The following is a 24,729-nucleotide window of genomic DNA, read 5'->3' on the forward strand; positions in this document are numbered from 1 at the left end:
ACGGACTGATGTTGCTGCACCCTCACCGTGAGATGGAGCATTTCGAGAAGCGGGTCCCAGCCCTGCCAGTGAGGGCGTTCCGCTGGGGTGCGTGGGACCCCAATTATCCAGAGCCTGGGACCGAGGTAGACTCATCACGAGCCTCTCATTTACTGCTCGGTCTTTCGAAGAATGCTTTATCTCGATTTACCAATAATTGGAAGTGAAACTAACTCAGGGTCAAAGAGATTGAGTGCATTATCCAGGTCACCCAGCTCCAGAACAGGGAGACAGGTTAAGAATGGACTCCAGAGCCCTTTGACCCCGCAGCTTAAGCATATTTAAGCTGGCAGCCTTGGGGAAAAGGCTGGGCACCTTCTGTGTGCAATTGATTTTCTCTCTACCTCAGTTCCGGCCTCTATAATATGGGGGTAATAATTCTATCTCCTTCAGAGGATTGCCTGGCACATAGTATGGCCTCTTTAAATGTTAGTTCTTATTATTACCAGACCCTGCTGTAGAGGTTTAAACACAGAAAGAAAGAAACTTCCAGAGGAGGCCAAAATGCTGAAAACACTGGGTTTCAAAGGATTTCAGTAAAACCAGTTTAGCAGAAGAGATTTAGGAAGAGAGTCCCGCTTAAGAGATGAGGGGCTCTTAAAACATGTGCAAGAGTTTCAGTCCAGGTTCCCCAGTGCTCTGTTAAAGGTGGCGCCTTATTTGTTAGACTGAATTCTAGAAAAGGAGCAGAGAGGAGTTACACAGTAATAAATAGGTATGACTTCTGTTACGTCAAACCAGCGCCAAGTTTAACCCTGTGTAAAATCCTAGAGTAAAGGGATTCTGTGGAGAAACTGGGAGCAAGAAATCCTAGGAGCTTTAGAAGAAGAACAGAGCAGGGGTCCAGGGAAATCTGTGAAGTCCATGTGTGTGCATCTGGAAGGCAGGGAGAGGTGTGGTACATACAGGTTGGAATACAGAGGGCTAATGGCACACTTTGTATCAGAAGAGCACAGAGGTCAGCAAAGCACAGTACTGTATTCCCCCCTCCGCCGGAAACTTGGAGAGAGGAGGACAGGAAAAGATAAGAGGGTAGAGTTGTTTTGTTTGGGGGGTTTTTTCCAAGAAAGCTCATTGTAGAGAGATGAGAGAAGGACAGAGAGCTCTCCTCTCCGTCCTGATCGTTGGTTTTAAGGTTATCAGGGATGCTCAAAGCAGCAGCAATACAAAGGGACCCCTGAGCCCCAGAGTTTATCTGGGGAGCTCGCCAGCATCTGGACTCCACCAAAGAATCGTGGGTCTCAAGAATTCCGTGTGTGGCCTCTTAGCGTTCTTATCTCCGCAGCTCAACCCGCCTGATGCTTTGTCCTAAGGTAACAGCAGAATGAATATCTATAAAATTGATCTGTTACTAGCCTACGTTGCCATGTCCTCTGAGGAAGAATAAACCTTACATAAGTTTGTTTTGATTTCATGTATAAACCACAACTTTCTAAACTTTTCTTTTTGTGACACTCTTCTCCACAGTTGTGTAGACTCTTTTTGGTGAAAAAAAAAGATGGGTAATTCCTAGTTTTCCTGAATAATAATGTTTTTTCTTTAAGTCAAATTAAGCTCACGGTGTTAGTCATCATATCAAGTGTTTATGAAGGATGCTGGGTAAAGCCGAAGCAGTCTGCTGCAAGTTACAGCCCATCACCACCGGGACCTTTTAGAATACTTTCTATTGGATGGAGTTACTTCCTTTTCAACTTCACTAAGAATTATTGGACTGGGGCCTGAGGAAAACTAGGCAGCTTATATAATGTTGGCAGCGGGTAAGGAGGGAGAGGACGGTCAGCAGCCAGGTTCCTGACAGCATCTTATCAGACTTACTCTGTGCAGTTCTGGGGTTTGACAAACATGATTTGACCTGCGTAAAATCCTAGTTCTCGCGTTGCTTTAACAAAGCTCTGCCGTGTTCTGGGTTTACAGAGGTTTTTCACTTGTCATTTTGCTTATACTGCTCTCAGGGAATTTATCGCTGGTCTGCTGTTAAAGTTCCTCCCACGCCTACCCACCTGCCGCTACATCTTGACTCCCAGGAAGCTGGAGATGTAGATCAGGGTGGAAAACGGTTGTGCAGGGGCGTCTCCAGTTCTCTAGAAACTGGACCTGGTTCGAGGAGCCACATCTAAGGATGCGTGGGTCTGGAGGGCAAAGAGGAAGCTACTAGAATCTAGCTTAACCTCAAGAGTTCCCTAGACCTCTGGACCCATGTGTCCCAGGGAGAGAGCTTGTGGTGGTTGGCGGGGGTGGGTGGGTTCTGATAGCTCTGGAGCCTAGGGCAAGCCTGGGGAAGACCCCTGGACCCAGCTGCCAGGCAGAAAACTCTAGAGGGAGAATGTCACAAGTCACAAGTTGGTGTCGCTGTATTGGCAGAGGGACAGGAAGACAGCTCAGATGTGCATCCGATGTGCATCACCATGTGATTTGGGCACGTTGCTTTCTCTGAGCGTCCTGTTTCCAACTGCAAGACAGGAGAGATCGCCCCTACCCGACAGTGTAGGATTTTTGCAAGCGATACATGAGATAAGAAATGTAAAACTCCCTAGCACCCTCCTGGCTTAGAGTACTCAGTAAAGGTTAGCTCCATGTGCCCTGCCAAAAAACGCAAAAGTTGTGAGGAATGGAGGTTTGGGTTTTCAGCCCTCAGTTTATCTGATTCTGACTGCCTCGCACAGCCTACCACCCTCCTCCGGCCCCTCCACCATCTCTTCTAAGTCCCATTGTCTGAACTTTTTTTTTTTTTACCTTTTTAAAAAAATGTTTATTTAAAAAAATTATTTTCAAATGCTAATCATGTAACACCATGTAGCAGTTTGTATTTGCAAGGCTCGCCAGAGGCTTGATTATTCTTTTTTTTTGGACTGAGCTGTTCTTCATGTTTCCTCATTGAGTGGTATCACTCTGTATCTACCCCATACGTACACTGTGCATCGTGCTCCATGGAGACCTCCACACGTTTTACCATCTGCTCCCCCACGATGGGTTTGGAGATCGCACACATCATGCTGCAGTTCCACAAATGTGCTGCCCCGAACAGCCTCCTGCAGGTCCCGCCTGTGAGGATTTCTTTGGGATCCACACCCAAGGGCAGAATTGCTGGCCACAGGGACTGCACTGTAAGGACCGCCAGATTGCTTTCCTGGAGCCCTGTACTCACCACAGCCACCCCCACGCAGCTGTGACCCCCGCATCCTTACCCCCGCTTTGCATCATTCTCCAGCTTTCCAGGAGGTGTAAAATGACATCTCATTGTTTGATCTTGTATTTTTCTAATAACTAGCGAATTTGATATGTTTGTTAACTTTGGGGGTTTCCTCTTCCCTAATTGCATGTTCACATACTTTGCTCTTTTTTAAAAAATTAGGTTTGCTCTATTTTTCCTGATTTTCAGGAATTCTAAGTGTTGATCTGTAATCAATTTTAGACATTGCAAATATCTTCTATTTAGGTTTAGTAATTTTGTCCGTAGTGTCTTTTCATTGAACAGAAATCCTCCACTTGGTATAATCAAATTAATTTTTGTTTTGTATGTGTGTGTGTGTGTGTGTGTGTGTGTGGTTTGTGCTTTTGAAAGTTTACACAAGACTCTGTTCATTTGGAGCTTGTCATCCCCAGCACTCGTCCCCGGAATTCAGAGATGGGTACCATTCTCTCTGCCTTTGAGAGATAATGAATCTATAATCTGGGGCTATGCCATTCAGCAGTCTGTGTCATCAGTTCCTCATCTGCAAAATCTGAGGTTCCTCACATCTCTAAACCAATGGCGTCCTAAGAAATGTTTTGATTCCATTTTTTAAAATTTTATTTTATTTATTTACTTTTTGTTTATTTATTTATTTTTGGCTGTGTTGGGTCTTCATTGCCCCACGCGAGCTTCTCTCTATTTTCTTTAAAAAAAATTTTTTTTTGGCTGCGTAGGGTCTTTGTTACGGTGCGCAGGCTTCTCTGTAGTTGTGGTGTGCAGGCTTCTCTCTAGTTGTGGCGTGCGGGGTTTCTCTCTCTAGTTGTGGCGCACGGGCTCCAGGGTGCATGGACTCTGTAGTTTGTGGCACACAGGCTCTCTAGTTGAGGCGTGCAGGCTCAGAAGTTGTGGTGTGCAGGCTTCATTGCCCCGCGGCATGTGGGATCTTAGTTCCCTGCCCAGGGGTCAAACCCAACCCGCTACCCCTGCATTGGAAAGCAGATTCTTTATCACTGGACCACCAGGGAAGTCCCTTGACTCCATTTTGATTTAGTGAAGCGGCAGGAGGATGAGGCATAGGTGCAGAGGCAGGAATCTGCACGATGGGTCAGCCTGGACCAGAGCAAGGTGGCAGGAATCAGGGGAGGTGAGATTGTGTACGGTTTACAGGCCACCCTGAAAAGTGTGGGCTCTCCTCTGTTGTCATGGGGAGCCACTGGAGGTTTCTGAGTAGAGGGACTGTGGTTAATAAAAAATAAACATTTTGTCTTTGTCTGCAGTTCCTGGCACATAGCTCCCCAAACACTTGGGGATGAGTGATGAGTGTCCTTTGTATGCTAATGAGGTGATTGATAGCTGGGAACCCCTAGGCAACTTCAGAATGAGGGCTGGTGGCCAGAAAGACCGAGCCAGGATTAGAGGGTAGGAACTTGCAACCTCTGGGGCGGGGAGGGGGCCCGGAGGTTGAACTAATCACCAGTTGTCAGTGATTCAATCAATCCTGTCAGTGTGGTGAAACCTCCATAAAAACTCCTAAATGGTGAACACATTGAGGCGCCCGGAGGGTGGTGTGCTCCAAGAGGCCATGTGCACCCCTCCCTCTACTTGTACATCTTGTACCATGCAAGTCTTCCATTTGGCTGTTCCTGAGTTGTATCCTTTAAAATACACCAGTAACAGTAACCAAAGCACTTGCCTGCGTTCTGTGAGTGGTTCTAGCAAATTATCAAGCCTGTGGAGGGGCTGTGGGAATCCCTGATTTATAGCTGATGGGTCCGAAGTACAAGTGTCCCAAGACTTGCAGCTGGCATCTGACGGGGCAGGCCTGTGGCTCTGAGCCCGGGATTTGTGATCTGATGCTCACTCCAGGCAGACAGTGTCAAAGTGGAATTGAATTGGTGGACACCCAGTTGGTAACCGCAGAGAGCTAGAGAACTGGTTGATGTGAGAGGACACCTCCCGACAACAGAAGGAAATCCTAGTTTTGGAAGATGAGCAGAAATGGATGGGAGGGCGAAGATACCAGAGAAGAGGCGGGGAGAAGGGGCTGGGCAGTGGTCTAGGTGGGAGATGACGGGGCCTGAATGCAACCGGGCAAAGTGCTCATGTGCCCTCGGCGCAGAAAGCCAAACTCTGACAGCGGGAGTTTGCGTCAAAGTCAGGATTTATTGCAGGGCGCCAAGCAAGGGAGTGGGAGGTGAACCTCAGATCCACTCCAGCTTAGACTTTTGAGTTAGGGGTGTTTTTAAAGGGGATGAACAAAGAAGCTGGGATTAATCATTGTCTTGTGACATTTCTTAATCAGTTTCTGGAGTCAGGATGTCTCCGGTTTTCGATTCTCTGGCCATGTGGTCCATGGCTCCAGGGCCTGTTAGGAGAACAAGCTTAGTTTGTACCTTAATGATGAAATCTACAGCGGGTGATCTTCCTCCTCTGACTCTGGTTGATTACTGTTCAGTTAGCACGTGGTTGAGGTCAGAGGCGACAAGAAAGGGAATAAAGTTTTGAACAGAGAGATTAATCATAAACTCAGTAAGGGAACTCGGTTTTAGGGGGACTCTGGTTCGGAACTATGGTGACGGGGAAAGAAAGGCTGAAGCCACCGGGACCAGTTTCAGTAGGCAGGCAGCGTGGCACAGGACTGCGAGGGTGAACTCGGGGTGACTGTCTGGGATCAGGTCCCCTTTCTACCACTTAAAATCCATGGGCTGTGAGCAGGTTCTTGGATCTCGTGGAGCCTTCCTTTCCACAGGAGTAAGGTGGGTATGATGGCGGTCTTCCCCCCATAGATTGCTGTGGGCTTTAAGGAGATGATAATGCATGGAAAGTTCTTTGCACAGTGCTGGCCACGGTCACCTTCTGTTGGCAGGAGTGGCTCAGGAGAGGTTATAATCAAAAGATGACTAAGGGGGTTCAAGCCGCGGACACAGGGAGAGGCAGCAGTGTTTAACACTACACCTCAGGAGTGCAGAGGTGTAGGAAGCTTACCCCCGACAGCTGAAGCCTGTTATTTCCATCTAAAGGCGTTTCCTGAGCTTACTGGACATGCTTGTGCCCTGTAGGGCTGTGGCAGACAGAAGCGGTGGAAAGAGATCTGGACAGGACCTCAGGACACACGGGTTTTACTTCTTGGCTTTTGCAGGTCATTATCTGTGTGGGTTGGGGCAGCAGATTCCTCCTCTGTGAAACAGGGCATTTGGAGAGGGTGGGCTGCCCATGTGCTTTCTCAGCGCCTCAGCCCTTGCCCGGCCGTCTGTCTTGCTTCTGATCTGCCAACAGAGCTCGGTCTGTGCTGGGACTGCATTTTACGCCCAAGTCTAAGTTGGCCTGACAACGTTCTTATTCCCCCTTCACAGTCCCTTTCATGGCAGCTGTTCCCTTGTGGAGGATGGCTTGGGCCTTCTCCCAGGTACCTGCAGGTGGCCACTGCTTCCAGATAAACAGGTTCCCAGGATTTTGGATGGAGGGTTACCTCCTTCGTCATAGAAAGTGGTGGCCAAAATGGGAGGATGATGAGCCCAGGTTCAAGCCTGTTGTCTGTGAGGTTCTTTTATTCATTCAGTCCACAAATATTCACTAGGCACTAGCCTGTGCCGGGCTCTGTGCTGAGTGCTTCGGGCAGTGAATAAGCCCTGCCAGGGTGAAACTTACCGTTCAGTGGAGGGGACCATGCCCGTATGAACCCTTCTTAACCACTTAGCCTTGCTGGTTTGGGAAGCTTGAAAGAGATATCTAATGGCAGTGGGGGTTTTGTTGTTCTCTTTTTAAAAGCAAAGAAAGTTGGTAGTTTTTCCCAGAGCTCAGACCTCAGAAGTTGTGCGTGTCTAGTGGGTTGTGGATCCTCGGGCCTCAGTGATGTGAACAGTCACCCCCCCGACCCCGACCCTGTCCTGTGGCTGTGGTCCCGGACCTTATGCTTCCTCTGTTCCAGTCTATGAGTTTCCACACCAGAGCTGGGCTGGGTGAGACCAGCCTCAGGCACGGAGACGAGGAAGCAAAGGCAGCTTCTTAGCTCATCTTGTCCTAGCCATCTGTGTTTTCTTAACTGAAAAGGGGAAAGAACCAAACAAATCCCACAGCAGATTGACAGCTTTCCCTACTTCACTCACAGATACCTCTGAATGCTGTGTAAGCTCCCTCCCTAGCTGTGTTCTTCAGCTGTGTAACCAGAACTTGAACATCCTCTTGACATTTCTCTTCCCTCACCTGAATAGTTGGTTCTATATAGAATCCAAACATTAGCTGGAGCCTTCTAGCTCCTCTGAGATGTAGTTAAACCTGCCTGGAACCCAATTAGTTGAGCAAGTGGTTCTAAAGGTAATAATGGTATGGGTATTTTGCATGTACAGAGAGCTTACATGGCAGATGTGAAATGCTGTCTGTTCAGTACTTGTTTGTTCAGTCATTCATTCAGGCAAACACTGAGGTGCAGGTAAGCTGGATTAAGCCTGGGGATCTCTTCTGCTATTCAATCAGATGCCACATTCACCTGCCAGGGCCTAAAACTGGGGGTGTGGAGTGCAACCCAACACCAGAAGTGGCCACAGTGCCAGAAATGTACCACCCAAACCAGACCTATCTTGTGATCCACCCCACTTACGGTTGTTGCTGAGTCTCCCTGAGAGATTAGCAGCTGAGCCCTGTTGTGTGATAGATGAGATTCTCACCTAACCCTTAAATTATAGGGTTTCCCGCAGACTCCTTGATGGGATGAGCTAGTGTCTAAATGACTAACTAAATTCATGTGTTGCAAATCTCTGACATATGGCTTTTTGACGTTATCCCAATTGAGTTCTGCAGATTAAAACAGAAATTCTTTTCTTCTGTGTAATACATCCTGCACTGCTCTTAAATCAATTCTTCTTTCCTTCATTTCTCTTCCACCTGGATTTAAGCCTCTTGTCTTCACTTGGAACATTTTTGACTATCTCAGCCCTCATGTCTTCATCCCCTCATTTGTTAATATAGCTGATGTCATTTGCCTGGGAGCTTCCCCTGACCAGGTGAAGCGCACACTTGGAGCCCTGTCCATCCTTAACTGGCAGGGCGGGTCCGCGTCTTTGCCAGGCTCTCTCACACACGTCCCCGTCTGTGGTTCCCACTTGCTTTATGGATGCATGGATGGATGTGTTTATGTCACGCTCTCTCCCTGTCTGCCCTACGCTTCCTGAGGACAAGGACCAGGGCCGTGTTGCTTGGCACTGTAGAAATCTGGAAGAAACCAGTGGGTTGTTGAATGAAACTCATCCCTTCCAGATGCTTGTTATTTTGGTTGTTGTTTTGTTGTTTTGTTTTGGTTTTTTTTGAGGTACGCAGGCCTCTCACTGCTGTGGCCTCTCCCGTTGCGGAGCACAGGCTCCGGACGCACAGGCTCCGGACGCGCAGGCTCAGCGGCCACGGCTCACGGGCCCAGCCGCTCCGCAGCGTGTAGGATCCTCCTGGACTGGGGCACAAACCCGCGTCCCCTGCATCGGCAGGCAGACTCTCAACCACTGCGCCACCAGGGAAGCCCAACTTGTATTTTTTAATATTTTTTTCCATTATGGTTTTTCATAGGATACTGAACATAGTTCTCTGTGCCATATAGTAGGACCTTGTTGTTTATCCATTCTGTATATAATAACTGTATTTTTATTTCTTTATAATTTTTTATTGAAGTATAGTTGATTTACAATGTAGTGTTCATTACTGCTGTACAGCAAAGGGATTCAGTTGTACATGTATATATACATTCTTTTCTTTCTATATTCTTTTACATCATGGTTTACAGGTGCTTGTATTAGCAGCAGTTTGGCAGAATAGTTAAGGTCCCGGATGCTAAAGCCCCGATTTGTTCAAACCCCAGCTCTGCCGCTTGCTAGCTGTGGAAGCCCCATGGCTTAGTTTTCCCATCTCTATAAAGGACAAATAATAGCACCTACCTCATAGTATTGTAAGAATTGAATAAGTTCATGTGTGAACAGGGCTTGGCCATGTAGCATGAAAGTCTTAACTATTAGTATTTCTTTTTGTCACTTTTTTGTTTTTAAAATTTTTTCTCTTTCTTGAAATTCCCTCATGTCAAATTCACTGGTAATTTTCACAGTTCTTTGTAGACAAAACTGGGGCTATGAAATGTCCCCTTTCTAATTCAGATACCCTATAGGTATCTTTTGATAGACCAAAGAGTTGATCCCCTTGGTAGATTCCCAATAGAAAGAGACTTCAAAAAGCTCCATTTTCTTGCCAATTGCCATCATGAAATCTGTACAACGTTCACATGTGCACACACAAGACACTGAACAGTTCAGAAAACTTTGTTTAAAAATCTATTCACCGGGCTTCCCTGGTGGCGCAGTGGTTGAGAGTCCGCCTGTCGATGCAGGGGATACGGATTCGTGCCCCGGTCCGGGAAGATCCCACATGCCGCGGAGCGGCTGGACCCGTGAGCCATGGCCACTGAGCCTGCGCGTCCGGAGCCTGTGCTCGCAACGGGAGAGGCCACAACAGTGAGAGGCCTGCGTGTCGCAAAAAAAAAAAAAAAAAAAAACTATTCACCAACAAATGCCAATAAGATATTAGTGGAAGTATAAATTAAAACACAGGAGGGACTTCCCTGGTGGCACAGTGATGGGAAGCAGCTACATAGCACAGGGAGATCAGCTCGGTGCTTTGTGACCACCTAGAGGGGTGGGATAGGGAGGGAGGGAGGGAGATGCAAGAGGGAAGAGATATGGGAACATATGTATGCATATAACTGATTCACTTTGTTATAAAGCAGAAACTAACACACCATTGTAAAGCAATTATACTCCAATAAAGATGTTAAAAGAAAAATAAAGAATCTGCATGCTAATGCAGGGGACATGGGTTCAATCCCTGGTCCGGGAGGATCCCACATGCCGTGGAGCAGCTAAGCCCGTGCGCCACAACTACTGAACCTGCGCTCTAGAGCCCGTGAGCCACAACTACTGAGCCCGTACACCACAACTACTGAAGCCCACGTGCCTAGAGCCCGTGCTCCGCAACAAGAGAAGCCACTGCAATGAGAAGCCCGCGCACCACAACGAAGAGTAGCCCCCGCTCACCGCAACTAGAGAAAGCCCGCGCATAGCAACGAAGACCCAGCGCAGCCCAAAATAAATTAATTAATTAATTAAAAAAAACACACACACAGGAAATGAAATAAGAGGACCAGGCGGTGAATTGTGAAGCAGTTGTCTAAGCTTCCAAGCTACTGTCTGGTTCACCTGCTTCCAAGCAATTTGGTTTCTCTTGTTTTACATCTAAATATCACTTAACTACTATTTACCAAGTGTTTTTATATCCTGCCTTCTACTGAAAAGTTTCAGTGGCTCACTTACCAAATCATAGGTGAAAATGGAGCCCATTTGAAAGAAGCAGGTGGTTTTACTATCCGTTCAGTAAACACCTGCTGGGCGCTGGTGCCAGGCGCTCATCTGGCATCACCAAGGACACTGGGACAGTCGACACCACTCCTGCCTCCGGGAGAAAGATGTGTGAACAGACAGCGGCAGCAAGGTGTGACAGATGTGGCAGGAGGGCTGTCTGCGGTCACGGCGCCACGGAAGGCTTCTCACGCAGCTCACACTTGGGCTGCATCTAAGGCAGCTCATCGCATGCAGGTGGATTAGCGTTCCTGGAACTGAGGGCACCTGGTCTGGCAGAAAAAAACGCGACAGCTCAGGGAGATCAGGGAGGGGCTCGCTCATACAGCGTCCCAGGAGGCAGGACTGGGATTTCGGTGAGCAGTGGGGAGCCTCGCAGAGACTCACACCAGGGCTAGAAGCGGCCGGGTAGGTGTTGGGGACGCGCATTCTGGGGGCCCGTGGGCTGTGGTCGAGAGGTGTGTGAGCCTGGCGACCAGAGACCGGCTCGGAGACTCCGGAAAGGTGTGGGTGAAGAGCGATGAGGCAGAGTGGAGCATTGGGGGCACAGACAGGAGGGGAGCCCTGGCGGGGGCGGTGCAGGAGCAATGGGGCTTGGTGGCTGGTGGGTCGTGACGGGAAGGGAGGGTCGCCCGGGTGTTGCAGTGCTTCTCCAGGGGTTTCTCGGAGGTTGTGGAGACTCTCCCAACACCTGGGATCACGCGCATCCTCACAAACGTCTCCTTCACTGGCTTACTGAGGGTAAGTGTCCTGCTGGAGGTCGGTGGCCGGATAGGGGGCAGCGGGGAGCCATGGGGAGGGTGGGAGAGAGGGCAGTGAGCACCAGGTCACTCCCAGGCAACTGCGTGGAGCACCTCCTGCCTTGACTTTTGTAGGAGGAGTCAGCTGTGTGTAGGAGAAGGCCATGTGATGGAGATTTTTCTGCTCATTCGTTTATTCATGCTGTGCTTCAGGGACTGTGCTGGGTGATACGGGGACTCCGTGGGGTCTTCTAGGGCTGCCTGAGGGGACCTTCGGAGCAGAGAAGGACAGCTAACTCAGGGAGGACCATGAGGGTTTGGGGAAGTCTTCCAGAAGGACCGTCAGACTTCAGGAGCTAAGGCCATTAGTTGAATAAGGTAGTAAAGGCCTGGCATGGGAAAGGGATGTTCTGTCTCCCTATCTATGTATCAGTCGATCATCTTTCATCTGTCATACACAGAGGAACAAGGATCAGTGAGAACATGGAAAAGTACGCGTAGTCAGGATTTTATTTCGAGTGCTCACTCTGTACTAGGCCTTATGCGAAACCCATTACCTCCAAGCATAGAGGTGAAGAAGGCTGGAGTCAAACAGAAGTGGCTCTGGTCCCAGCTCCACCGCTTACTAATCGTGTGACCTTGAACGATTGATTTAATGTCTGTAGAGCTCAGTTCTCCTCTGTAACATGAGGGTAGTAATAATACCAGCGTCACAGCACGAAACCAGGTTTGCTCTGCAAACTCACCTTGCATGGTGTGTGGCGAGTGTGTAGTCAATGCCGGCTCATTTTCGTCACGACTTTTGTTTTATTCATTGACTGCTCTTCCGGAGGAAGCTGCAGTTTAGAGATGTGCCTGAATCACCGCTCGTTAGTGATGGCGCCGGGCCTGGCTGCTGCCTGGGGGTGGGTGTCGGGGAGGCTGGAGGGGGAGGCGAGACCAGGCCTCAGAGAGCTCAGGACATTGAACTTCATCACAAAGGCAGTGGGGAGCCTCTGTGGGACCTTAAGGTCGGACCGACAAGTTCAGATTTGCATTTTAGAAAGGTGATTCTGGCAGCAAGATGCATGCAGGATGGTTCAGAGAAGGCGATGCTGGCAGCTGGAGGCCCGGCTGGGAAGCTGTTGACGTTCCCAGAGGAGTGGCCAGGGCGCAGGCAGGTGGGAGCAATGGGGTGGGCTGAACCGGAGCATTTAGCCAAAGGGGAGGGATGCTGCTGGGAGGTGTGGGAGAGGCGGCGAGGGGGAGGGATTCAGCTGCCCCGGGGCTTCTGGCTGTACTGCCTTGGGAGATGGTGGCACCTGGACCAAGATGGGAATCCCAGAGGCAGGGGCTTTTTTTTTTTTTTTTTTTTGGCGGTACGCGGGCCTCTCACTGTTGTGGCCTCTCCCGTTGCGGAGCACAGGCTCCAGATGCGCAGGCTCAGCGGCCATGGCTCACGGGCCCAGCCGCTCCGCGGCAAGTGGGATCCTCCCGGACCGGGGCACGAACCCGTGTCCCCTGCATGAGCAGGCGGACTCTCAACCCCTGCGCCACCAGGGAAGCCCGAGGCAGGGGCTTTGAACCGGGTGAGCTTGGGGTGCCTGTGAGACCCTGGAGGGCAATGTCCACGTGGCAGCCGGACGGACAGATGCACAGTCAGGAGAAAAGACAGGGCAGCAGATGTTCCGTTTGGAGTGGAAGGTGTGAGCGCCAGGGAGATCATTCAGGCACCCGTGCACCGCTCCGAGCACCCGGATCAGGGCTCCTCTCCCCGCGGGGCAGAGAGGGGAAAAGGCAGCCAAGGTCACCACTTTCAGGGCATTATGCTCAAGTCCAAGGAGGAGACACCAAGCGAGACAAATAAAGGAAAACTGTAACTTCAGCTGTTGCTGAGTGCTAGCGATATAATGGTGAAGTGTAAGGCGGCTGACTTATTGGATAATCTCTCGTGAAGAGCTGTAGGAACATTCACTTTTTAAAAAAACTTTACAGCTAAGCAAGATAGTTATTGTAACCTCATCAGGCAGACTTATTTCACCATAGGAAAGAACCATAATGTTCTAAGAATAGAAGAGAAAAAGGCCATTACCAAAGACTGGGAGAACCTTTAACTCGGTCAGCCTTTAGGAGGGAAGCAATTAGGTAAGAGGAAGAAGTAGAAATGAGCAGATACTCAGAGACGGGGGAAAAGGCAAGTTCAGAAATTCTGAGTTTGGTCGGGGAGACAGGCACATGGGAACGTGAAGACGCTGTGCTGCTTTCTCCGTGGACACACAGTGCACGTGACGACACGACGCACATGGTCCTTTGAGCCCAGGCACCCGGGGGGCACCTGCCGGGCAGGTGACGGGCTCCAGGGCTGAGCAGGGTGGAGGTGGCGGGACGCAGTGGCTCAGGGAGCCCTCCACGCGGGGAGGACCCCACGGGCATGCAGAGCGCGCCGCTGCGGAGGGGAGCCTGCAGGAGGGAGAAGCGCGGGGCAATAAGAGAATATGGGGGGGGTGTTCATTTAGACAGAGGGGTCACCCGCCAGCACTTCCAGGCCTGTTCCCAGATGACCCTCAAAGTGGAGCAAAATCGGGTGTGGTGTTGAGAAAGTTTGAAACTCACTGGTTTAAGTACTAAGTTAGCAAATCAGCCTTGGCAGCCAGAGCAGGTGGGTGCGTGCCCCCAGGAGGTGGGCTTCTTCCAGGAGGCCCACGGACAACGGGGCGGAAGACCTTTGAGGAGGTGGCTGGCAGGTTGTGTTTCGTCAGCATCACCCCAGGGGAAGCTGCCAGACGTCAGAGTGGTCATTTTGCCCCCTATAGCCAGTCCCAGAACAGTGAGGAAAGGAAGCGAGGGAAGCAGGTGGGAACAAGGGTTGTGTTAAAGCGTGCCAGCTCCTCCCAAAGCCCTGGCTCTGAGCCCGTACAGACTCTTGACCTGTCCCAGATCTGGGAGTGGCAGGACAGTGGACGCCCAGTCAGGTCTCTACGTGACTCCTACGCACGTTGATGCTACCTTCAGCACGTGGTGCGGGCCCTGGGGAGCAGTTTTCAAACCAGCCTGATGATCTGGTTGCCCCTGGGCCCAACCCCAGGGCCCCAGAATAAAGTCTCTGAGCCTGAGAAGGACAGCGGTCATGCGGTCGGCTTCCTAGGGCTCTGCCAGGTTTGGGAGCCCTGTGCCAGGGTAACTGTTTTTTGGCCACACTGCGTGGCTCGCAGGGTCGTACTTCCCCGACCAGGGATTGAACCCTCATTCTCAGCAGTGAAAGCATGGAGTCCTAACCACTGGACCGCCAGGGAATTCCCCAAGGTAATGTTCTTTAAAGTATGCTTTTACTGGCAATTCCAGAGTACCTGATTCTTTGTCTCTTTTCCCTTTCTACCAGGCACTGGGAAATCACGAATTTGATAATGGTGTAGAAGGCCTGATTGATCCACTCCTCAAAGCGGCCAAATTTCCAATTCTGAGTGCAAACATTAAAGCCAAGGGGCCGCTGGCATCTCAAATATCAGGACTTTATGCGCCATATAAAATTCTTCCTGTTGGTGATGACGTTGTAGGGATTGTTGGATACACTTCAAAAGAAACCCCTTTTCTCTCCAATCCAGGTATTTTCTTCTTTTACAGCACCTGTTGCTTAAAAATAGAGGCACTAAATCAGAGCTTGGCATTATTTTTCTGGACCCTTGGTTAAAGTAGGAACGTGTGGTATTGGACATGTGTGTTCTTAGGATGACACTGAAAAACCAGTCCAGTGGCTTCCAGTTGCTCTAAGTTACTTCTTAAAGACATTCGCCCTCCTGCTCAATGAACTTCTTTGTTGACATAAACAGTATCTTTGTTTAATTCAGTGCATTCAGAACTGGACGAGAGGGCCGTTGATATCCAGTGCTGAACGGTACAGAGTCACTCACTGGAGGATGAGAGCCACGTGACTCACACCCTTCTTCCTGTGGCGGCAGGGAGCCCAGAGCCAGGGTTTTACCTCAATTTACCTCATCTTTCCTTTTCTAATATGATTATTACATGTCCAATTAACTTTGCTTTCTCCGTTTTTAGTTATTTATCTCTTGCAGTTTTAATGACTGTTGTATCTGGCTTTCTGGGAAATATATATACATTTTTGAATGGTCTTGTGTGTGTGTGTGTGTGTATCATACAGGAGATATATATATATATATATCTGCTATATCTACACACACACACACACACATATATATGTATAACCCTAAGACCATTCAGAAAACTTTTTTGAGCCACTTTTAGAGGAGCACTTTGGCAGTAAAAACAAAAATGTTTTTTTCTAAATTATCCAAATCAGTGTTCTTTCCACATTTGAAGAAAAAAGGGAAATAAGGGTTTTCGTTAAGAATGAACTGATCAAGGACATCTAGTTAACAATTAGAAAAGTCACATGTTTGTTGCTGCTGTTTAAAATAGTTGCAGGCCATCGGAAACCACGAAAAGGTCAACGGTTGGCCCTGAGCGGCTCTGGGGGCCAGAGACTCCTGTGGGGCTTGGAGGCAGGGCTGGGCCGCTCTCCACGGCTGGGGACCTGGGGCTTCTCAGGCACCCCAGGCGGCATGTGGACATCTATCCCACGGTGACCAAGCCTTTGCACACGGTCACCAGCCGTTGCTGAGGTCATTGTGCAGCCACAGAGGGCAGCCACGGACGTGATGAGTCACTGGCTTTTTTTCTTTTTTTTTTTTAATATCTTTATTGGAGTATAATTGCTTTACACTGGTGTGTTAGCTTCTGCTGAGGCACTGGCTTTTGAAGTGTTTTAGGAGTGCTTTTCTGCCTCAAAGGGATGTGGTCCCACGGGAGGGACCTGGCCACCACCCGGCCTGACCTCTTCGTCTCCCCACCCCTGCAGACATCGCTGTGCGGGCTGATCAGACCTTCCCCGGGGCTCAGGGGATGCTGCCTCTCTGAACCACCTGGGGCTTTCCTGCCAAGAGGCCAGGGTGGCGATCACAGAGTGAACCAATCACCGACATGGGTGGGGCTGGAGTAATGTGGCCCAGTTGCCGCAGGGCGCCCTCGGGTGGGACGCTTCTACGGTTGGGTCCCCGTCACCCCCAGAAAACACCTCCCCCTCGTCACATGTGTCCTCGCTCTGGGCTTCCTGCATGACTGGAGCAGCCTGAGGACAGAGCTGGGTCTCCTTTCAGTGAAAATCTGGAACCCAGTAGAGCGGCCAGCTGAGGATCTTGGGCTAAAGATGTGGACGTGTTGAATAACTGAATAATTATGTGTCTCCATAATGTCTATTCCACCCAGGGGGTTTTGAGTTCATTTAAGGCGGCATGTAATTAACGCCAGAGGAGAGTCATAAACAAAGTCAGGGAGGGAGAGGGAGGGCTTCCGGTGAGCAAAGGACGTGATGGCCAGCTCGGGGGTGAGGTAGACACGATGAAGACCTTGCTTGGCCCCTCCAGGGTGTGCGAAGCAACTGGGGCAAAAGGCATTCCAGGAGTGAGGTCAGAGTCACCTGCTAGGACACAAGCTCCTGAGGACAGGGACCTGCTGGGGGCCAGCACAGGGGAGGTTCCCAGTGAAAGTGGCTGGAATGAACTCGTGACAGCAGGCAAGTGTGGGACCACAATCCCAAAGTGGCTGGGTGTTCCGTTTTCTGGAACATGGGTTCTAAGCAGAGAAAGTTAGAAAGGGGGGGTGGTGAGGACTGGATTGTCAGGCTGAGGAGCGTGATTTGGAGAAAAGCATTACCCCTTCTTTAATAGTCACCAATAAAGGGACTTCCCTGGCGGTCCAGTGGTTAATACTCTGCCTTCCAATGCAGGGGGTGCAGGTTCGATCCCTGATCGGGGAGTTAAGATCCCACATGCCTCGCAGCCAAGAAACCAAGACATAAAACAGAAGCAGAATGGTAACAAATTCAATAAAGACTTAAAAAAATTTTTTTAAATAGTCACCAATAAAAAGATAGACGGGGAGTGGGGTGGTGGAGAGACAGAGGGCTCCAGAACTCAGGCCACCCTGTCTGGGACTCTGACAGCACCCCGTCTTAGTTCTTTACCAGGTTACAACAGACAGGGGCTCCGAAGGGGCCATGCTCTTCCCAGCAGCTCTCAGGAGAGAAAGGCTGCACCATGCAGGGGCCAGAGCAGGAGCTGGGCAGGGGTGCAGAAGGACACTTGCTTCTCCCAAGACCACAGTCCCAGCAGCCCGGCTCCCCCTACGGATCTCTGACCCCAAATCCAGCCTCATTGATCCCGTGCTGGTGACCCACAGGTATCATTTGTATTTCTAGCACATTTAATTTATTTTAGCTAGATAATGGACTTCCCCTCACTCCCCTCATGATATCCTGAAATATATCCCATGCTTTCTGTATGTGAGATGACCGATCCTGTGAGGTTTCTCATGTGTTAGGAGAATACATTCCTCTGTCCTCAGAGGCCTTTCTCTCAACTTTTTTTTTTTTTTTTTTTTTTTTTTTTAGCGGTACGCAGGCCTCTCACTGTTGTGGTCTCTCCCATTGCGGAGCACAGGCTCCGGACGCGCAGGCTCAGCGGCCATGGCTCACGGGCCCAGCCGCTCCGCGGCATGTGGGATCTTCCCGGACCGGGGCACGAACACCTGTCTCCTGCATCAGCAGGCGGACTCTCAACCACTGCCTCACCAGGGAAGCCCCTCAACTTTTTTCTTTCTTCTTGCCAGCCACACTGAAGTAGAGGACGGTAGCATTGTCTGAAAGTCTCAGCAAACGTTTATTCAGTTATTCATTCCCCTGAGAGCTTGCCTCTGTGCCAGGCACTGTTCTAGGCATCAGAGATACCCAAAAAAAAGCCCTGCCCACTGGAGCTTCACGTTTAGTGGGAGAAGAAATAAATGAGGAAACTGTTTGGTACATCAGAAGGTGATAAATGATGTAGAGAGAAATTAAGCAGGAGACAGGGTGGCAAGTGGGGCATAGGGGTGAGCGCACCTTGTCGTTTTAAGGAGAGGCTCAATGAGCAGCTCACAGAGGTGGTGACATGGCACTGAGGGTGACCTGGGAGCCCTGAGCTTCTTGGGGTGACAGGCAAGAAGCAGATTATTCTTGATGGCCTTATGGCAGACAGTGGTGGCCAAGCTGTTACACCTCTTGATTTTTTTGAAAAAAAATCAATATTTATTTACTTTTTAAAAGTAAAGTAGGATTGGATAGATGGTTTCTTTTTTCTTTTAATTGGAGTATAGTTGCTTTACAATGTTGTGTTAGTTTCTGCTGTACAGCAAAATGAATCAGCTCTATGTATACATATATCCCCTCTTTTTCGGATTTCCTTCCTGTTTAGGTCACCACGGGGCATTAAGTAGAGTTCCCTGTGCTATACAGCAGGTTCTCATTAGTTATCTGTTTTATGCATGTTAGTGTATATATGTCAATCCCAATCTCCCAGTTCATCCCACCCTCCCTTTCCCCCGCTTGGTGTCCATACGTTTGTCCTCTACGTCTGTGTCTCTATTTCTGCCCTGCAAACATCACCTCTTGGTTTTTAAATGTTGCCTGTGAGTTACTGACAGCACTGCGGGTCCCACCCCACATCTGTGAGCCACTCGTTTTCAGGCTGTCCGTCTGGGATGCCCCCGGCTTTGCCATCAGCCATGCTGTTTATTTTATGTGCTCATTGGCACGTGTTGGCTTGACCGATTCGAGAGACTCCAGAGTTCCCCACTGGAGCACACGGAGACCCCCAAACCCCACAGCATCATGAGGGATGAGTTTAACAGTCCTGTAGCTCCTTAGAGAGTTGAATGCTTTTCACACTGGAGGTGGCAGACTCCTGGGTTTCGAAGGGTCGTTACGAGACTGATTCATGTTTCGTCATTTTCATTTGAGAGATGGTTCTGAGATATTTGCATAAGGGAATCTGGATCCTCTAGAGGATCCCGAGTCACAGGCAGCCGGATGTGACTTCAGGGCAGCGTGTCTGTGTTTGCAGTCACCTGTGTGCCAGTCAGAGCCATAAGCCCTCTAGCCGCGCTGGGGTTTGGCCACAGGGGTAGCACGTGCCTGCAACACACAGAGCGCCCAGCTGGGCAGTCACACCCACACTCACCAGGTGCACCAGCGGGCAAGTTTCCGCTCCCACTGCGTGCGGGGCAAGCCTCCAGGGAAGGATGTGCACGCTCCCAGGGCCAGCAGTCCTTGGATGAGACACCCCCCGCCCGCTGCCGTCTAATCAGAGCTCTGTGATGCTGTAATGCTGGCCTTAGCCAGTGGACAAGACAGAATTGTCAATGGTGTCGTATGATTGGCATTCAAGGGCTAATTGCTGACAGAGTTTCAAGTGTGAAGACTGATTACGTTGAACTTGCAAACAAAGCCGTAGAGTAGCTAATCTGGTTGGTTTTTTTCAGTTTTATTGAGATATGATTGACATCCAGCACCTGTATGGGTTTAAGGTGTGCAGCACAGTGACTTGGCATAGATACAGCCCATCATGCTTATGTGCTCAGCCACGCTCTGCACTGGCCTGATGGAAGTCTAAATACACAAATAGATGTAAAAAAATAGAGAGATTCCAAATCAGAAGCCTCCTCACTGTTGGAATTTCAGCAACATAATATCATCCACAGCCTTAAACCAATGCAACATTAAGCGAATGCAACTGAGCATATTGATGTGAATTTTTATTGGCTTTGTAGAGATTTTATACTGAATGTATAAATAAGTTTTGGTCTTAGTAATTTAAGAGCTTTAGGAGATTAAGGTGTTTTTATTTGGTATGCTTGTATAATAAGCAATATAATAAAAATTGTTGTCAATAAATGTCCATATTTATTTTCTTCCTTAGGAACGAATTTAGTATTTGAAGATGAAATCGCTGCATTGCAACCTGAAGTAGATAAGCTAAAAACTCTAAATGTGAACAAAATTATTGCACTGGGACATTCTGGTTTTGAAATGGATAAACTCATCGCTCAGAAAGTGAAGGGCGTGGACGTAGTGGTGGGAGGACATTCCAACACGTTTCTTTACACAGGTAATGGCAGCGGGAGGGCTAGATAATATACGTTACATATATAGTATAATGTATACATGTAATAACGTACATAGGTGATGCACACTGAGTGGTAACATGTATAAATCTTACTCAAAGAGACTTTTAAAAAAATTTTATTGAAATACAGTTGATCTACAATGTTGTGTTAGTTTCAGGTTTACAGCAAAGTGATTCCGTTATATGTATATGTACTTTCTTTTTTAGATTCTTTTCCATTATAGGTTATTACAAGATACTGAGTAGAGTTCCCTGTGCTATTCAGTAGGTGCTTGTTGGTTATCTATTGTATACATAGTCGTGTGTATGTTAACCCCAAACTCCGAATTTGTCCCTCCCCTGCTTTCCCCTTTGGTAACCATAAGTTTGTTTTCCATGTCTGTGAGTCTATTTCTGTTTTGTACATAAGTTCATTTACATCATTTTAAATTAGATTCCACATACGAGTGATATCATATGACATTTGTCTTTCTCTGTCTGACTTGCTTCACTTAGTATGATAATCTCTAGGTCCATCCATGTTGCTGCAATTGGCATTCTTTCATCCTTTTTGATGGCTGAATAGTATTCCAATGTGTATATGTACCACATCTTCTTTATCCATTCATCTGTGATGGACATTTAGGTTGCCTCCATGCAGAGAGACATTACTAAGAGTAATTTATTGGTTTCATGAGTATGTCAATTCCATTCATTTATGTAAATTATAAATATATATAACATACACATCCAAATGTATAAAAGGTTACTGAGGCCCAACTAGAAGTCATTGTACATCAAAAAGCAACATGCCGTATAAAAATTTTAAGCACAAACACCATAATGTAAATAAGGCCTTCACAGCTCAAGGTGACAGGACTTGATTGGTAGGTTCACAGGTGGCAGAAGCTGGAACTCTGGCCTCAAGCCCTAACCCTGCAGCACCCCAGGACTGTGGTGCCCCAGAAGCCACAGGCCCCCGTGCTCTTGCGACCACTCTCTCCTCCCCCGATTTCTTCCCCCCTCCTCTCCCTTCCCCTCTCTTCCTCCATCCCCTCTCTCCAGCCCTCCCTCCTCCTCTCCCTCTTTCCTTTCCCTCACTCTTTTCGTCCTTCCCATCTTCCCTCCATCCTTCCACATGTCTCCCTCTCTCTCCCTCCCTCCCTCCCTCCCTCCCTCTCTTCCCTTGGTATCAGGTAGTTTTAGTTAGGAAACGTCTAACTCTTTTTTTTTCCCATTTGAACCTATACTGTCGCAAAATGTGTGGGTCCGGCTCAGTGAGTCTTGCCCACCATGCCCTCTCCCTGCCGCAACCACTGCTTCATGGGGCTTTAAAGTATTTTCAAGAAAAGGAAGACGAGCAGGAGAGCCTGCTGGAACTGGCTTCTATCAGCTCTGGGAAGGACTACTTCGGTGGGGAACAACCCCCTCCCCCTTGGAGAGGTTGCTGCTTCGCCCGTCTCTATGTGAGCTATCTCAGGCGATCCTATTTTTATAAAAGCAGCAATTAAAAATACCCAAAACAGGTCTTCCCTGGTGGCGCAGTGGTTGAGAGTCCGCCTGCCGATGCAGGGGACACGGGTTCGTGCCCCGGTCCGGGAAGATCCCACATGCCGCGGAGCGGCTGGGCCCGTGAGCCATGGCCGCTGAGCCTGCGTGTCCGGAGCCTGTGCTCCGCGACGGGAGAGGCCACAGCAGTGAGAGGCCCGCGTACCGCAAAAAAAAAAAAAAACCCAAAACAGTAAGAAATGTCCAAACCTGTTAAAAGTTCTAAGAAGAGAGTACGGGTAATTTTTAATTTCTTCTTAGCACCTTTGAGTATTTTCAAATGATGAATGCATGTCGCTTTTACAATGAGAAAAAGAGACACAAATTATAAAAAAAAAAAGAAAGAAAGAAAGAAAGAAAGAAACACAGTATTGGGTCGGAAGTCCTTATTCCTGTTTCACTTGAAGGACCTTGAGTAGTCACCCTCTCTGAACCTGTTAGCTTCGCTTCAGAATGTCAGTGACGACGCTCCAATGAAATCCTGCAAAAGAGAATGTGCCTTTTGGTAAGGAGATGAATTTAGTGAATGATGAATGACTGGATGAAAGAAAGGTTTGAGGATAAAAATTACAATTTGCTTATCCATAAACCTTAAAGTAGATAATTACAGTCTCTGGAAAAAACTGCCTGTAGAGTCTTTGTCATTTATCTCACATTTCATGATTGCTTACTAAGATTAAACTTGTTCTCATGAAAATATTCAATTTGGATATTCATCATTGTGAGGAATGAACTTAACAATTAAAGGTAATTCCAGGACATAGTAGAGGATGAGGCATATTTGCTTGTTTAAATAAATTTTCCCAGCCTTGAAAAACAAACAAAGCAACAACAAAAAACAACCCTCCGCTGAATTGCCTTTGGAATTAGCATAAAGTTAAATATGATTGGTTAATCAAATTAGGGTTAAAATAATACATCTTTTGGAATTTTAAATCTTGCTGAGAACCATTTCAGCACACACACAGGACTCAACACACACAAACACACTCACCTGAAAGAGAATTTCACAAAGTGTCAGGATTGCACCTGATATTTTCTATTCTGTTATTTAATTTTTTGAAAATGCTGGTGACTACCTGTTAAATAAGATTCATTGTCTTGTAACCAGTCCATATTTTTAAAGCCTCAGCTTTAAGTGGGGCACGACCAAAATAGCACATGGAAGGTTCCCCTCCAAATAGTGAAGCCCCTGCACGTTCTCTGGATTACAGCCACCATGCACATGCAGACCAGACAACCCTGGTATTGTCTGACCATTCTCCCCGTGCAGGCTTGCAAAGTGTCAGATGAGGGCTAGAATGCAGACTTCTAAAGGATTTAAATCCTAGAGTTAAGGAACTGGTCCATGCTGTTGCCTTTGGACAAAAAAGTAGTAAAGTGTGTGCAGGTTGGAAGATGTGGCAGGTGTGCCAGGGGACTCTCCTCTGTGTGTGACCCTTGAAGGCAGACAGGCTCCTGAGATGCTGTCGCTCTGTTTGCCTCCCGCTATTTTAACTGAATTTTGGATCATGCAAGCCCATCAGTTTGCTGTGGCCTTGGTGAGTGTAGACGTCCGTCCTTTCCTCGATCTGCACAGTTAAGGAGTTACAAGCATGAAGCCTATGATCCCTTCTATTCAAACACCCTGCTCCCTAGAAAGGCATCCATGCCAAGAGCCTGATTGCTTACTTTCGGGAATTTGGGGAAGTAAAACATTTCTTGGTAGAATACTCTCTAACTTCCTTAGGTTACTGCAGTGATTTCCTTTATACCTCCAGCTCCTTTGAGGCTCACACCTCCTGGTTACCCTGTCTCCCCCCTTATCACTGTCACCTAAGCCCCTCCCCAGTGTCACCAAGAATTTAGCAGCCAACGTCCTGTCTTCCTCTGCACTCCAGCTCCTGCCTGCATCCTGGCTGGGTGTCTATATGGATGGTGGAGCCAATACCCAAGTTCAGAGTCCCTTGATCCTATCAACTCGTGACTGTCACCTCCTTTTCAGCAACCTCGCTTCTGGGACCCCAGGCTGACACCTGGTCATCATCCTGAATTGCGGCATGCCCACAGCCCCACTGCCCACCTCCCTCCTCTCCTTAGGGCTCTCTCACCCTTATTCCTCTGCGAGGCGGCCTGCAGCCTCACGGAAACCTCGGTCTGGTGAGCCCTCCTCTCCTCCCAGCCCAGCAGGTGTCACTTCTCCTCCTTAGCCTGGGAGCGTCCATTACAGACTCACCACCACGTCTCTGGCTGACACCCGGAAGGCGGGTGCCCAGGATTGTTGAGTGAATGCCAACAGATGTAGCTCCTTTAAAAGTAAGATCTTTTGGGACTTCCCTGGTGGTCCAGTGGTTAGGGCTTCCTGCTTCCACTGCTGGAGGCATGGGTTTGATCCCTAGTCAGGGAACTGAGATCTCACATGCCGCATGGCGTGGCCAAAAAAAAAAAAAAAAAAAAATTATTTTTTAAGTAAGATTTCTTTATTTGAACAGCTTTTTGTATTAAGTACCTCATTTGTATTGCTTCTGGATTTTGGCACACATTTCTTGAATATAAAATTCAAGCCTTTTCATTGACTTAGAGAACATAAATGATTTTAAGAACCACCGTATTTTGTTCTCAAAACAAATGGAGTTCACAGTTTAAGTATAAATAAAACCAGGAAACCTTAGCGTTTGTTCTTCCCACGGCAGCCAGAGGCCGGGTACTCCGAGTGCAAGGGTGGAGCCCTCCCTGCTTTGTTAGAATAAGCGAGTGAGGACAAAAGACTTGGTTGTGGTTTGCAATCATTGTTCATCTCGCCGTTGATTTTCACTCTTGTAGTTTAGATAATCTTGTCTTTTAGAACAAGAAAGTGGTCTTAATATTTACTACATCCACAGGACAGGGAAACACTC

The 24,729-nt window shown here is 48.4% G+C and overlaps 1 protein-coding gene across 2 annotated transcripts in view; it reads left to right on the forward strand.

Moving 5' to 3' along the window:
* The window catches only part of NT5E (5'-nucleotidase ecto), a gene marked incomplete at its 5' end in the record, with an annotated part of 43,638 nt that overhangs the window by 546 nt on the left and 18,363 nt on the right, over window positions 1-24,729 (forward strand). For both annotated transcript variants that reach the window (XM_079716806.1, XM_079716807.1), the window contains 2 exons: window positions 14,695-14,917; window positions 20,120-20,308. In XM_079716806.1, coding sequence (XP_079572932.1) covers window positions 14,695-14,917; window positions 20,120-20,308 — 412 coding nt within the window. The remainder of the gene's footprint in view (window positions 1-14,694; window positions 14,918-20,119; window positions 20,309-24,729) is intronic.

Source organism: Hyperoodon ampullatus (assembly GCF_949752795.1).
Source record: "Hyperoodon ampullatus genome assembly, chromosome: 12".
Taxonomy (NCBI): Eukaryota; Metazoa; Chordata; class Mammalia; order Artiodactyla; family Ziphiidae; genus Hyperoodon; species Hyperoodon ampullatus.